The sequence below is a fragment of the Channa argus genome, chromosome 1 (genome assembly GCF_033026475.1).
Source record: "Channa argus isolate prfri chromosome 1, Channa argus male v1.0, whole genome shotgun sequence".
Lineage (NCBI taxonomy): Eukaryota > Metazoa > Chordata > Actinopteri > Anabantiformes > Channidae > Channa > Channa argus.
In genome coordinates this window covers 16,632,721-16,647,857 of record NC_090197.1, presented here as the reverse complement: position 1 = coordinate 16,647,857, position 15,137 = coordinate 16,632,721, and the positions used below count along the sequence as shown (strand labels likewise).

Below are 15,137 nucleotides of genomic sequence, written 5' to 3'. Positions count from 1 at the left end.
CCTTTGTTCTATTTATGAGGAAACACATAACAAAACATTGTCCAAATAAAAATAAAATAAGACACGTCTTAAGATATCTGTCTTTTATTGAAATAACATGACAGAGGAATCTTAACATAAAGGTTATGTTTTTTGTTATTCAATGTTATTTTTAACATTTAATCCTGCCCTCCCAATGAATGAACATGGTATACATAATAACTAGTTAACAAGGTCTTTGTGATGAATGAATATATCAGAGTTAAATTAAAACAATAAAAAAGACGGTTCATACAGATCTTCAGACATACAAAGAGCATTCCTTACCATCTCTCTAACTTTGCCACGTAGAATTAAAGGCACTTAAAATCTAAAAATTAATTTGACCACTTTAAGGCACACATTGGTGGCACATTGGATACAGATATGGGGTAAGTTCATTTTTATTTTTATATAAATATCATAACAACGTTGAAAATAGACCTGTGTTCAGTTATTGGATGAGCATCAATCTCAGTAAAGTATACAGAGGACCTTGTTTATGTCCTTGTCTGTACATAAACTCCTCGGTTAGCACACAGGTCTATGTTGGCATTTTTTGAAGACAGAAATTTAACTGTTTGTTAACCTCTTTATGTATTGACACATTTAGCCCGGCTAAGCACCCAATCTACTGAAATACTCTTCTCAGAAAGATAAATGTAAGGACCTGAACATATATGGTAGCTGAACAAATCATGTACAAGCTCACCTCCGCACACCTGAACACAACATTTTCTTTCAGTAAGTTAAGCAATATTACTGCAAGACCCAACCAGCCGAGCTATGAGTCTGCTATTCAACATGGTTGAATGATCAGGCTGCAGTGGTAAATGAACCAAGGAGGAATTTGTCTCTAAACAATTAAACAAGACAGTGATATGTATCTTTATACGTGTGTTTATCCATCTATGGTATGTGAGCAACAAATACATTGACAGCATGTATGTACTACAACACGCCTGTCAGTGTATACGTGTCTTTGTCTATCTGTCTCTGTTTGTCCATTTATTGCTCCACAGCTGTCCTGCAAGTGTATCATCACAGGTTTTCTCCAGGCTGGTACTGCGGCTCTGTGGCAGTGAAGTAATCCTCAAGGAAGGACTGCAGGTACTCAAAAGTGTGCCTCTCATCAGGTTCCCGCCTCCAGCATTGCAGCATCAGTTCATGGAGCGAGGTGGGGCAGCCTGGGGCACAGGGCATCCGGTAGCCCCTCTCCACCTGCTCCAGCACCTCACGGTTATTCATACCTAAAGGTGTTGAGGATGGAGGGAGAAAGTGTACAAGAACATAAAGTCAATACGAAGAGCAGTTCAACTACAATAATAAACATCAAAACACCAAGAAACAATATATGTTTAGTAACTATATTATAAAGGTTTTATGAATTAAAATTTTTACCATATGTTTAAGGGTAAATGTATTACTGCTAGTCACTTATGTAATATGATAATTGAGTTATGAGCCATTATTCTTCCCATTTTATTTGATTTATTTCATTATAAGTCTGTCTAATATGATTCATTATAGTACATTCATACGGTCATAATATATTGGCTATGAAACTATTGCGTTACATCACACCACAGTTGCAAAATTTTGACATTACAAGTTTAAGAGAAAACTGAAATTAAAAAAACATTATTTCAACCCATTTTTCTCGAGATTAGCCACTATACGTGTCAGTATATCAATACTAATTTGAGAAAGTATATTGGGATTTACTGCATTCCAAACATACAGTAAACATTTAAAATTGAAACACACTGAACACAAAGGAATCATCCAGTACCTGGGTATGGTACACGCCCCTTAGTGATGAGTTCAGTTAGTAGGATGCCAAAGCTCCAGACATCTGACTTGATGGTAAAGCGTCCATACAGTGCAGCTTCTGGAGCTGTCCACTTGATGGGGAACTTTGCCCCTGAAACCATGGAAACACAGTGAAGATAAATAATCATATAATTAGGATAGGTCATGTATAAAAATATAAGCATGGAGGCAGAGGCAGACATTCTTAATCACTGGATTATGCACACATCCCTTCCTTCTCTTCACTCTTCTCTCTATCATACACACACATGCTGTATAATAATGATGGCTTATTTGAACCTAGTGTTTTCTCATAAAAGTGACTGTTGCAACTCTTTGGTTCATTTTATTTTAGCACTTAGACAGGACTGTCCCAAACACAGCATAATAAAGGAAATGGTGTGTTCTTGCCTTCGATATTCTTGACAGCTAAATGAAGAAGAAAACTTCGAATAATTTTACCAGTTTAACTACAAGAAAGGATTCAGCAGAACCTATCTCCATTGCTAGGCCACAATAGCCACATTACAATACAGGCCAGGTTCAAATAAACTTGAATTAATCTTTAATGTCAGATGATGTTACCTTGTCTAGCTGTGTACTCATTGTCTTCAATGAGCCTAGCCAAGCCGAAGTCAGCTATTTTGCAAACTAGATTGTCCCCCACAAGGATGTTAGCTGCCCGCAGGTCACGATGGATATAGTTCATTCTCTCAATGTATGCCATTCCAGACGCAATCTGGAAGACACAAAAAGACAAAGGCTTTCAAATTACTACTGGTTACTTTTTGTCTGATATTGTGTGCTTGCTTCTGCTTCTAACTCACCTGTGCAGCCATGTCCACCAGCTGGGGCAGCTTAAGGCCCTGTCCCTCGCCATCTTTTAAGAAGTCCAACAAACTTCCTTTAAAAGAAAGAATGTGGCATTATGACCCCGAATGTCCACTGTGGCCAACACTGTAATGCATGTAGTGCATTCATGCATTTTTAATGCATTTTTTATTAGATATGCACTTACAAATTCCCACATAGTAATGCATTAGGGTTAATCGTAACCTTATTGCAATTCTATCTCTTGTCATCAAATTTCTAAAATATTAAAGCAATCCTAATGCAGATTAAAACAATGTTAATCATATTATAATATTATTACATATTTTTTTCTCTTAAATACTGTATTTACTATTCATTATCTATCAATTACAGGTGGATGTTGTTATGCTTTCTGAATACTGTTTTATCTAACATTTCTAAAATCTGAAAATTTACTTTCCCCCTAAGAGCAGCAATTCATACAGTATCTACAAGACGTCACAGGCATTACAATTTACTCAGCCTGATACCTTGGCTCATAAACTCAGTGATAATGTAGATGGGCTCCTCAGACACGACAGCGTAGAGTTGCACCAGCTTGTCGTGGCGAAGTCTTTTCATGATCTGAGCCTCCTCCAGGAAGGCCTCCGGGGACATGGTTCCTGGCTTCAGAGTCTTCACCGCTACCTTGGTGGTGCCGTTCCACATTCCTGACATACAGACAGGGGGATGTTAATGAAAACACAGGACATGGACACATGGAGACATACTGCACACACACATCTGTTGGCATACTGACAAGTGAATGGCTGTATAGAGTATACATGTGCATACTACATGTGTAGGGACAGAAACACCCACGCATACACATATAAATATCAATAAACAGCATGCACAATATGCAAGACAGGCAGGAAGACACATGTAGTGAAAGTCCTAATGCATGCAAATTATCACTATTTTGGAAAGCATGCATGACATATAACAGAATAATGTTAGGAGAGGGGAGCGGGGAGTTTACTGGTCTTACATCAACCCCAGGAGCATCTGAGTTACATGGACAGGCACAAAGTTCGAATGGCTCCCAAAGAAACTGCACAGTTCAAAAACCCAACACACTGGAATTTAGTTGGAGTAACTTTATGACTGCTTTAACAAGAAATTGGTCGTAGGTGTAATTGCAAACACATCCTGTGGGAATACAAGCTAACGTGAAATATTCTGGGAAAAAGTAATTTTCTTACATACAGTGACAAAAAAGACAGCCATAACGAGACATTTAACATTACCGATGATCTTTGCTACAAGACAGTAAGTGACACTACAGAGGACGATGCTGGACAGATAGTGCTCCCTCTAAGCCTGTAGAAGGGAGCCAGGTATTGTTGGTGTTTGTCTCACCCATCCACACATCCCCGAAGCAGCCCTGTCCCAGCTTCCTTTGCAGGGACAGCGTTTCCCTAGGCACCTCCCAGGCATCTCGCCCAAGGCCCATGGTGAGGGGGGTGGAGTTAAGACAGGGCTTGGTTAGGTAATAACACAGTCCGTCATTAGTGCCTAACAGTGAAAGAAGTAGAAGCCAGGGAGAGAGGAGATGTAGGAAAAGGAAATGGAAAGAGTGGGAGTTCGGGAGGAGTTGGTGATGGAGATGGGTGAAAAGATGAAAGAAAGATGGGTGGGGGGTGAAAAAGAAGTGAACTGAGATAATGAAACATGCACATGCAACATAAGGGTAGGAGAGGAACAACTTTGCACATCTGGATGTAAAACAGAACCATTTTTTTACTAGCAGCTGCCTCCACAAACGGAAATCTTTAGTTTTATTGCTACAGTTTAAAATTAAAAAAATAGTCCATGCTACAAGTGACAGCTTTGTGTGTTGTCTCTTTCCTTGAGTATGATCCACAGGTATATTTATTTCAGGTATAAGCAGACGCTGAACAGCACATTCAGATAAACAGGGCTTTACAGTGTATGCTTGTGAGGTGAAGGTGTTTTTACACTGAAAATGTTTACTGGTGTTTGTGTCGACTGAGCATAACAAAGACTTGAATGTCGCTTCTCCTGTTTTAATTTTTTTTAAATCCATATGTGCTCCCGATGTCACCTCTCCATCCCCTTCACCACAGTTTCTGCAGTCCTACCCATCCAGACTTCTCCAAACTGGCCGTTGCCCAGTTTCTTAATCAGCTGGAGAGATTCGCGAGGAATCTCCCACATATCCTTGGTCTTCACTGATAAGTCAGCCAGCTTAGGCATGCCCCGTTTACAGCTGCCAATCAAACGGCAGCACAATCCAGCCGCTCTCTCTGAGAGAGCAAGGAGAGACAAACAGGCAGGCGAAGAAGAAAGGAAACAAGAGGAAAAGAAAACAGCAAATACAACAATAAAGAGGAACAAGGCAGGTTGACATAAACAGATATACACCAGTCAGCCACAACATTATCACCTCTTGGTGGTTTTAAATATACAAAATAACATTTTTTAAATAAAAATATTATTGAATAATAAATGCTGCTGTATCATTATTAAGGTTAACTACCTGTCAGCATATAAAGTGGTTAAAAAATTTGCTCTACCATTACCAACATTGACCTTTCACACTTATTTCACACTTTATTTTTTATTAAATACTGTACATTTTGCTAGAATTACCATAATCAGTATTTAAAATTCAATTTAAAAATGACGATTTTTCTTAGTGGCGCACATTTACTTTTGTTTTTAAAGTAAAATGTAGATAATGTGCTTAATATTTTTAGTAAGTAAAGTATTGAATTGGCACATGTAGTTTTAGGCCATAACTTGAAAACTGAGTTTGTGTACTTCTATGACCTCTTTAAAAGTGTATCACATTTTGCTCTGTGTGAAGCAGTGTAGCAGTGTGTGACAATGTTAAGACCACCAGTCTTATTGTTGTGGCTGTGTGTATACACACATTCTGAGCAACAGAAGCATGTACAGATACAAAAGAAGACAATAGAGGCAAAATACAGTAAAAACAATAATTGGAAAAAAGTGAATCATATATGTAGCCAAATCTTTGTTACTTTTGATGATTGTTTCATTTGCAAACTCTGAAGTGTTTGCTATGTCAAGACAAGCCACCAGAGGGCATATTCAAACTGACAAAGACAAAAGGAAGTGCAGGGTGTGAACCCTTTTTTATTTTTACACAATCTAGCTTAAGAAGTCACTAATAGTCAGTGGGAAAGGTATTCAAACTATTTATTAAAGTACAACCAAAAGGTAAAATACCCCACTAAAAAACTTCAGAGCGTAAATTATTTTCTTCTTGTATTATCAGCAAAAGTATCAAAAGTGAAAGTTATCATTTAAAACTATGACACATATTCATAACACATAAGCAGCCTTAAACTAGTGTAGCTGGTCAGAATCAAGTCATTCAATTACTTCAAATACTGTTTGAAGTTTAGTTTATAACAATGTGATATTCTTGACCATCCGCATCAAGAAATTATTACAATAAGATAGTGGAGTGGAAGTATAAAGTCATATGGAAACACCCAAGAAAGTAAAAGAGTAAGTTCCACAAAACTGTACTTGTGTAATATACTAATAGGCTAATTATAAATAAGGTAGAAACAGAATTAGACAGATATATATTGAGAGTATTGAGAGTAAAAGCAATTTTAAAATGGAACCAGGGGCGTTTCGTTTTAACTTGAAACAGCTTGTAACAGAAGGCAACAAACAAACAAACAAACAATGAATTAGTGTCTGTTTATGTGCTATACCTGTGTAGTGCTCTACCAACTGCTGCACAGTGTCAAACTGTGATCTCGTGGTGATGTAGTAGCCACCGTTATCTAGTTTACGGATCTTATAATGTTTAACGTGGTCTCCTTTATTGTCGTCCCAGTCACGGATAGACAGAGAGTATGCACCTGTAAAAAGATGGGAATGGTAGGGATCATGGAAGGTGAGGTGAGGATAAAGAATTACAGAGTGAGCTAAAAATTAGAGATTACAAAACATTTTAAAGTTTTTATAAATTTAGAGTGGTCAGCCTCTCACAAAAGGGTTTATGTTTTTATGTGAAAGTGTGATCTCTTTACCTTTGGTGGTCTCACTCTCTCGTATAAGAAAAGTTCCCCTCTGGTTGCCATGGCCTAGCAGCTGTCTCTCTGCATCTTTCCTTCCCATCTTCCCAAAATACCACCTATCACCATGACAACAACCGATGGGTCACCGCAACAACATCATGCAACCCCTCAGACTTTAAGTCATTCATTAAGAAAACATAAGTGACTTATCAGTATATTGTTGTGTGTCTGTTTGTGTGTGTGTGTGTGTGTGTGTGTGTGTGTGAGTATACACACTCTTCAGCCTGTATGGAATCGACAGGGGCTACATAGTTGGAGGGAATGTAACCTGAGTTGCCAGTGTCCAAAGATCGAGCCTCCCACCAGTCACCCTCTCTGCCAAATGACAACCGAAACATATATTTTGACCATTGACAATTATTACCATGGTCAAGAAACAAATTTAATAATTACAGCAGAGTACATATTAATTCCTGCACAATTGTTTAGTGTCAGAAATCCTACTTTTAAGAATTATCTTTATGTTCAGAAATGAGGATGATCTCATGTATGATCAGATAAAGCAGCAGCTTTCTTTACTAATTCATTGGTACTAACATCAAACAAAAGGGCATTATGAACCAGATGAGAGAGAAGATAAGAGGATATCTGTCACCTCTGTTCCACATATGGTAGAAACCTTAGCTGACCACAAAGCCAATTTTAACCATTACCTTACATTGTTTTTTCAATTCAACAAGTCAAACAAAAGATAATTTTAAAGATTATACGTTTTTCAGTGTTTCTAGCAGCAATACAGATCTCTGGCAGTTCACAGTGTTAATGGATGGTATTTAATTGCAGACTGTGGCATTTAATGTACAGAAACCAAATTAATTGGGAATCATAACAGATCTCATTTTACACATTTAACACTTGCATTCAGCCAGCATTTATTTTTAATCTCCCAATACAAACAAAAATTGTTCTGGAGTATATCATTGTAGCCCCATAAAGGGTGTTTTTCTGTTTTCACGATAAATGCTGAACATCTAAAAAACGTGTGATTAAAATGCAGCTGTGTTTGTGTTTGCATTTCTACTCACGTGTTGTTGATGATTTGAAATTTCTCTCCTTTCTGAAAAGTTAGGTCGTCTTCTGTGCGAGCATCGTAGTCATAAAGAGCTATAAAGAGAGTGACTCCACCACCTGGATACATGTTCAAACAGACACACACATCGACACACACATTAGCTTTGATTCAGACTAGTTTATACTGTACCGCTAAGCTCCAACCATGTAGTTGTTTGTTCGTGTTTTGTTTATGTCATGCCAGTGGATCAGTCATCAAAAAGTCATGCTGTGCAACTAAACACTGCCAAAACACAGGAAACCTAATTTTAAAAGTTTCCAAAGATGCCAAACATCTCTGGATAAATTTAAGTAAATATATAAAAAGTTGCACAAGATTATCTACATTTCTATTTAATAAAACTATGCAGCCATGAAAATGTGCCTCTGGGTCTGAGTCATACACCTTAAATAAAAAAATATAGAAATAGATGGAGTACTTGTTATGCCTCCAGGTCGTTGTTGTGGGTTAGTATTGGGGAAGACAGTGCTGAATGAAAAGCCCTTGTTGAAGTCTGGGATGGTCTGAGTGGGGTCGGGACAGTAACGACCCTGGGACAAGGCCGTGAACAGCCCTCCATCTGCGTTGCTAGGAGACAGATCTGTAACGTCTACTGCTGCTGATGTTGCTATTGCTGCTTTGGCGGACTTCTGCTTGCAACAGGAACACCCCATAATAACCAGTATGGAAAAGGCGTCTGTGAAAGAGAAGCAGATTTATTGCTGCCTGATGCACATGTCGCTGGCCGTTTTATATACATATGTTATGTATATTAATAGAACAATAATATAGCATTGCTGTATTTGTTTACAGAGATAAAAACTATACTTTGTTTAGAATAAAAATTTCAAGAAATCTACAAATTCCAAGTTATTGGGTGATATTAAGATATCCTGTCCTATCCAATCCTGTTACTCCTTACTATTGATAAAGCTCCAAAAGAAACAGTTCCTACATTTCCCATAATGCAACTTGGCAATGACTTTCATACAACCCTCCCACCCCCATTTAGTAAACGCTGCACTTGCAGCTCTTAACACAGGCTATCTATCAAAAAGTCTAAAAAAAAATACTCATAGTATTATCACAACATTCATCACAAGAACATAAAAAATATGTTTTAATTTCATGCGTTGATCCCCCCTTATACCTGTCCTGAGTGAGCCTTGAAACATCAAGCTGGTAGAAAGTGAAAGGAACACATAACATATACAGTACTTTTGATCCTGGTGAAAAATATGCTAAAGAGAACTGTATAAAGAGAAGTAACAAACTTTAAATTGACATTTAACTTCCTACTAGCAGGAATAAGAGGGGGGAAAGGGGTGGAGATAGGGTGGAAGGAGAAGTTAACTTTTTCTCACCTGATGTCTTCCTCTTTCAGATCATCTGTCAATCACCATCGCCGCTGAAAAAAGAGGGAAAGAGAAGGAAGGGGTGAGTGACAAGGATTGGAATGAGAGAGCAGGGCAAAAAGAGGATGAGTGGCAGAGAGTCGGAGAGAGAGAAGGTGGTGGAGAATGTGTGAAAAAGGCTCAAGAGCAGTAAAGCATGAACAAAGAGACGCGAGAAGACAGAGAAGTTACTGTAGTTAGAAGAAAAAACCAAGACAGTGACAGCTCAGAATAAGGAAATACAGAGAGATGTGAAGTTAGCCGCTTCCCCTTTTGCAGTGAAGTTTGAAAGGGTACTCAGTCATTCTCTGTGGTCAATAGTGTGTGGGTGAGTGGGTGAGTGTGTGAGTGTGTGTGTGTGTGTGTGTGTGTAGGTGTTTAGGTTTGTGGTGAAATAAACCTGTAAATTTATTCAATCCACCAGGCTAACTGACACAAAGTGACAATGTGAAATAAGTTTCACAAAGATTGCACTCGCTCGCAATCCTGACTTCCAGTTTTGAGCAGACCGCATTGTTTCAGTAGGACGTGTGTTGACAAAGTAAAACTTGGTGCCGGCATCAAGAGGAAATAACAGAGTGAAGACTGTAAAACACTTTGTGCGCAGAGACCCCTGTATGCAGTCATCAACATGAGAGCATATTTTTTTCAGTATTATTTCTTCAAGATGATCAGTATGACTATTGCTTGCTCAAGCAACTTTCAATAGCCAGGTCATACACCTAGCAAAAAAATGCAGTCTAAAAAGCAGGAGGTCAGGGGTTATAATTTTTAGTTTCTTTAAAACTTTTAGAGAGGAGTTAATTCAACTTCATCCTTTTGGTACATTTTGGATTATGAAGAGTGGTGCTTCTAAGAATGTTCCTTAGATCAACCCCCACCCCCCCAAAAAAATCCACATTCCTCTGAATCTATATAGAAACAGAAGCCATTACAGGAATTGTCCAAAACGAGCCTACTGATCACTCAAGAGTGAAATATGCAAAACTTCTAGTGTACACAAGCTTGCACGGTCTCTCACACACACACTTGCACACACAACCTCTATAGACTATCGGGTCAACCATCAGGAGAGTTGAAGGAAGTTAGCCCTGTTAGAGTTTCCTGTCCACTGATCACTCCCCCCTTTTCCTGGAAACTGAGGACTACACACACAGAAACACACACACATTAAGCAGTTGCAGTGGCACAAACACACACATGCACACACACCCGCACACAAATATCTTCCTCTTCTTTGCTGTTCTTCCCTACTGCTGGCCCACACCCCCTACAATGATAATTTTTAAATAAACTCTGTCCACCCTTCAGCTACTGACTTCTTTCTCTTTCTGATATGCCACAGAAAAGAGAAGTGCCTAAGGGCAAAAAATCTTTAGCTCACATCTGCACATTCACTCATTTCTTCCCCAGCCTTCCTAAACTGGAAGACGCCCCATTAATTGGGATATGTATTCACATATGCACACACAGACTTGGGGCTGTTTACAGGACAAGTGTACAGTCATTGTTCTCTGTTGAGTTCCTGTTGACCAGATGCACTTGCTCTCTTTCTTCCCCTCTGCACACAGAAGCTATTATAATTTATAAACAGCAGCTAATAATTCACTTGACCTAAGGTATTACAAAAAAAAATGTATCACAAACAAAACATTATGCATCCCTAAAGATATGTATACAGTAAAGCATACGACCCACTGGACAAATGCCTTACCAAGTATGCACAAATACCATGCACTTATTGCTTAATTAAACACAAATAAATGTGTTTATATTTCTACATTCCAAAAACTGTGAAGATACAAGGGTAAGGGGTCAATGTGTTTGAGTGTGAAGGTGTATGGTGGTGGTGATAGATGTAAAATGGGCGTTATTTTACATAATTGTTACAGCTTTTTAGACAAGTGTGTGTAACACAAAGCTGCACAGATACTGCATGAGTGACTTCAACAAATTATTTTAAGAGCAGTCAGGGTTTATATTTTCCTCTTTAAATTAAATTATAAACACAAGATAGGTAAACTACACAAATATTATTCTCTATTTTAACAAGTTTTCATCATAAAACCATTTAACGGAGTTAAATTGTTAAGTTTGTGAAATTGAAATGTGCATGTTAAAATCATTACCTATTTAAGGTTTTGTTAAGCTAAAAAGGCACTAATACAAAATCTTTACCTCCCGGCCACTGGTCAAAAAACATTATTTCCCCATTATGCAGCTTTCAAAAGAGCATGCCTTTGTTTAAGCCGTTTCTCACGGTATGGACCATAAACAAATAACATTTCAATCATTATGTATCCACAGATATAACAGTATTTCCTCTGTACCTTGTTTCAGAAGTTCGCTTTGCTAACTGGTTGCTGACTCTCAAAGTAGATTTTTTTATAGTAGCTGCCAAATACATAGAAGAAATAATTATAATACTGTGTGAGACAAAAGCGGCTTCCTCTGGTAATGAGGTATGTGGTATTGGGTTTTTGTAATACACAATATGTCTGCATCAACCATCTCTTTTTACAGCACAGATGAATACATAAATATTAGTATTAATACACTAATACAGGTGGTTTTTTTTTAAAAACATAACAAAACGATGGTACAATGACTTGCAATTTCCCCCCCAACAAGTTGTGAAATGTCAACTCTTTTCAATGAAAATGAATTCTAACGAAAAAAACATAACTAAAAATGATAACATTTCTCAAAGCTGCAGGGCCCACAACTTAAAACCTAATTTGCTTTTCTTTTATTGTCAGTGGTTTGCTGAATTAAGTTTCCTCATCAATTGTTTCAGTAAAAAAAAACAACACTACACATCCCCTACATCCAGAGGAATTAGGCAGCAAATTGTACTTACAATGCCGAAAGTAAAAGTACTCAGTATGAAAAATGACCCGTTTCAGTTTACTATACTGGGTCCTATAATGACTGCATTAGTACTGTTAGAAAATTAAATCGATAACAATGCATTATATTCAAAAACTGATTCCAAGCACATTTTATGCAGAAAAACAACCTAAAATAGTAGTTGAAATTATTCGGAGCATAAAATGGAAATACTTTCCATGACTGTGTAAGCATAAATTCTCAAATATTTGTATGCTCTGAACAATATAAGGAAGCAAATAAATTCTGACCTACAAAGCTTTAGCGCGCATTCTGTGCACATTTATAAAATCACAATAACCTCACCCTCCACAGTCGCACTTGCAAATATCAAAATCCAAATGACACACCCTTTCCTGCACAGTGGACTGCAGATAAGAAGCTCCCAGTGGGGAATTCACCATAGGAACACAGGGAACTACACACACACACACACACAGACAATTAGTAATTTCTGTAGCTTTTAAGTACTTTTTCACCCCTTCTTTGCCTAGCTCAGACTTTCTCCAAACCTCCATCTCATTTCTTATTTTTCCAGCTTTTTTCTTACCTCTCTTTCGCTCTGACTCTGCCTCAAAGCAGGAAGCCCCACAGGATGCCGATTGTGAGCGGGGCGGGAATGATAGGACAATGGGAAGCAGGCTGTCACCAAACCTTCACACGGACAACACATACTCATTGAAATAAAGGGGGGGGGGGCTTTCGAAAAGTAAGGTGTCTCGGTCATTGGGACGTCCTGTTTCCACATGAAGTCATCACATCCTCCAGATACAGAAGACGGGGATGGTTTGTTGGAAGGCATACATGAACATGTACATGAAGTAAGTTACTGTTGTTCACTGGTCTCATTGTGTTATTCAGGAATCAAGGTCTCCGGTTGGGCTCGTGGCTCACAACATCCCCACCCTCACCCAGGGTTAGCATCTATGGGTGCTGACATCAAGCAATTGGGTCACTAATCATTTCAGATTCAACTGTCACAGCTCTCAACTGCTTGGTGAAGGAGATGATGACCATATTGTCCATTTCTAACCCCCCACCACTGAAAAATATATCTACGCCCCCATCCTTCCTGCCTAACCCCACAGCTAGAGACAGGAACTGACCTCGTAAAGAAACAGGAAGTGACAAAGTCCAGCCTAATTGTGATTTTCTCTAGCTGACCCTTAAAATGCTATGATAATTTTTTCAGGCAGGCACACAGAAAAACTTTCTATGTAAAGGCAGATTTAGGTTGAAGGTGAAGGTGTGAACTGTCATTACGAATGAAAAAAACACCTGCACCATACATTGTCGAGTCCAGAGTAACACGTCAGACAGAAGGAAACAAGCAGCCCTCCCTTTTCCTCAAGGTTGTTTCCTCTAGGTTATTTAGTGGAGTGGAGTATTCGGCTTTTGAAGAAAAATGTATTTAGCCTGGCGGACATAAGGTTTTAAGCCTATATGTCCATTCAAAATGTAACAGATGTGTAATGCACTTACTGAAATGTCTGAGTGGTCCCAGATGACTGGATAGCCTTTGCCACTGATTAAGAGTCTAGCTTATTTTGTGACCTTTGACCTTTCACCCTAAAGGTTCTGAAACAATAAAAGGGGCAAGACTTAACTTTGACAAATATATCCATTTTAGGAAGTGATTCGACTTATACAGAGACTCAACTATTTGATGAACTCCACTCTTTCAATACTGCAATATTGGCAGTTTGAGTTCTAAATGTCATCATCTGCGGTGTCTGCAGTTGACGAGTGGAAGCTGTGGTAGCAACATTTGGTTAACTTATCAGAAGCAAACTAGAGGCAGACTTCCTTATATCTAACACTGCGAACTCAAAAGTTACACAATAACACTGAAACATCCGAGTTTTGACAGTTTTGTATATTTTTTTTTTATAAGAACAAGTATATAAAAGCACAAAGGGGATGTAGGCTGCTGAAAACACTCAACATCTAAGTTTTATCAGTGTTTTTTTACGTTGTTAGTTAAAATGAAAGTGTTGTTTTGTAATGATTTCGACCCATACAGAACATCCATTCATACTACACGTATTTTATGTTTATTTTATGTTCAAGAAAACTACCCCTTTATAATAAATTTATCATATTTCAAGAGGAAACAACAAATCATTCTTTAACTTTTAACATGTAATATGGGGAAAAACCAAAACAGAGCGGACATACCAGACCCGAACGTTCTCGTTATCCCGGGGAATCCTGGAACCAGGAGCAACGAAGGTGAGCGTCAGCGGAGCTCGGTGGCTCGCGGGAGGCACGCAGGAAAGACAAAGTCGCGCACTGCTGTTCCAAGCACGCGCCTCGTCCGGAAAGCGCGAGGACGGACTTCCCGCGCGCAGTGTTCCACCCCTTAGAGGTACGCGTTTCAGCAGTGGACATTTAAAAAAAGACAAAGTAAAAATAATAGCGGAACTTATCAAAAGCCCAAAAAGACTAAATTAGCTTATTAGGAGGCCAAGCTGCGTGGGTAAAGTAGGTTGAACTACTCGGACGAAATAAAAGTGTGTTTTTGCTTAACAGTCAGATAAAATCCAGGTGTTAAGTGCAACTTATGCCGCTTAAAGCCGCTTAAAGCCGCTTAACCTGAGGTAAAATGTGTGGCTGCAGTCTGGGTGCAAGCAAGCGCCCGACTAACAATAAGCGCAGCTGCAGGGTCGCGTACATGCGACACATCAATTACAGCTACAGGAAGACTGAATGAGATGTGTGATATCCGCGTAGCCGAAATGTGAAGTCAACAGACAGGATGGGAATTCAGCTATGTGTGCAGTTTAGCGTAGTATAATTATTTTTTCTCGTGTAAATATTACTTTCATGAAAGCCGGACAGATGTACAGACAAAAACTCACCATGAACTGAAAGATGAACCAGCCACTCACGAATGTGTTACTCCATCTTGTGGTGCAACAATGTAACTTCAGAAACACATTCATTATTTCAGGCTCATCTATTAATGCATTCATGCATTAACAGTCTTATGTTGATGTTTGTCCCAGAACAGGCCCAATATAAACACCAATA

At 38.6% G+C, this 15,137-nt stretch overlaps 1 protein-coding gene across 3 annotated transcripts; it reads right to left on the bottom strand.

The window, feature by feature from the left end:
* Window positions 1-68: 68 nt before the first annotated feature.
* Window positions 69-14,440, bottom strand: yrk (Yes-related kinase). 3 transcript variants are annotated; one of them, XM_067502637.1, is made up of 13 exons: window positions 14,283-14,440; window positions 9,186-9,229; window positions 8,261-8,518; window positions 7,796-7,898; window positions 6,987-7,085; window positions 6,723-6,826; window positions 6,402-6,551; window positions 4,788-4,952; window positions 3,174-3,353; window positions 2,658-2,734; window positions 2,416-2,569; window positions 1,811-1,942; window positions 69-1,268 (listed from the first exon to the last, which is right to left on the bottom strand). In XM_067502637.1, exons 3-13 carry the CDS (start codon window positions 8,493-8,495, stop codon window positions 1,060-1,062), a joined length of 1,608 nt encoding a protein of 535 aa, XP_067358738.1. In that variant the 5' UTR covers window positions 8,496-8,518; window positions 9,186-9,229; window positions 14,283-14,440; the 3' UTR covers window positions 69-1,059. The 3 variants fall into 3 exon arrangements, with proteins under 3 accessions (XP_067358738.1, XP_067358754.1, XP_067358746.1); XM_067502653.1 differs by lacking the exon at window positions 4,788-4,952 and adding an exon at window positions 4,045-4,200; XM_067502645.1 differs by lacking the exon at window positions 14,283-14,440 and adding an exon at window positions 12,655-12,761.
* Between the last annotated feature and the right edge of the window lie 697 nt (window positions 14,441-15,137).

Excerpts from the sequence above, each read along its gene's own strand:
- yrk (XM_067502637.1), bottom strand. The coding sequence starts at position 8,495 with ATGGGGTGTTCCTGTTGCAAGCAGAAGTCCGCCAAAGCAGCAATAGCA. Across the intron at positions 6,827-6,986 it reads GATTCCATACAGGCTGAAGA|GTGGTATTTTGGGAAGATGG; the intron begins GTGTGTATACTC and ends TCATGGTGATAG. Across the intron at positions 2,570-2,657 it reads TGGTGGACATGGCTGCACAG|ATTGCGTCTGGAATGGCATA; the intron begins GTGAGTTAGAAG and ends TGTGTCTTCCAG.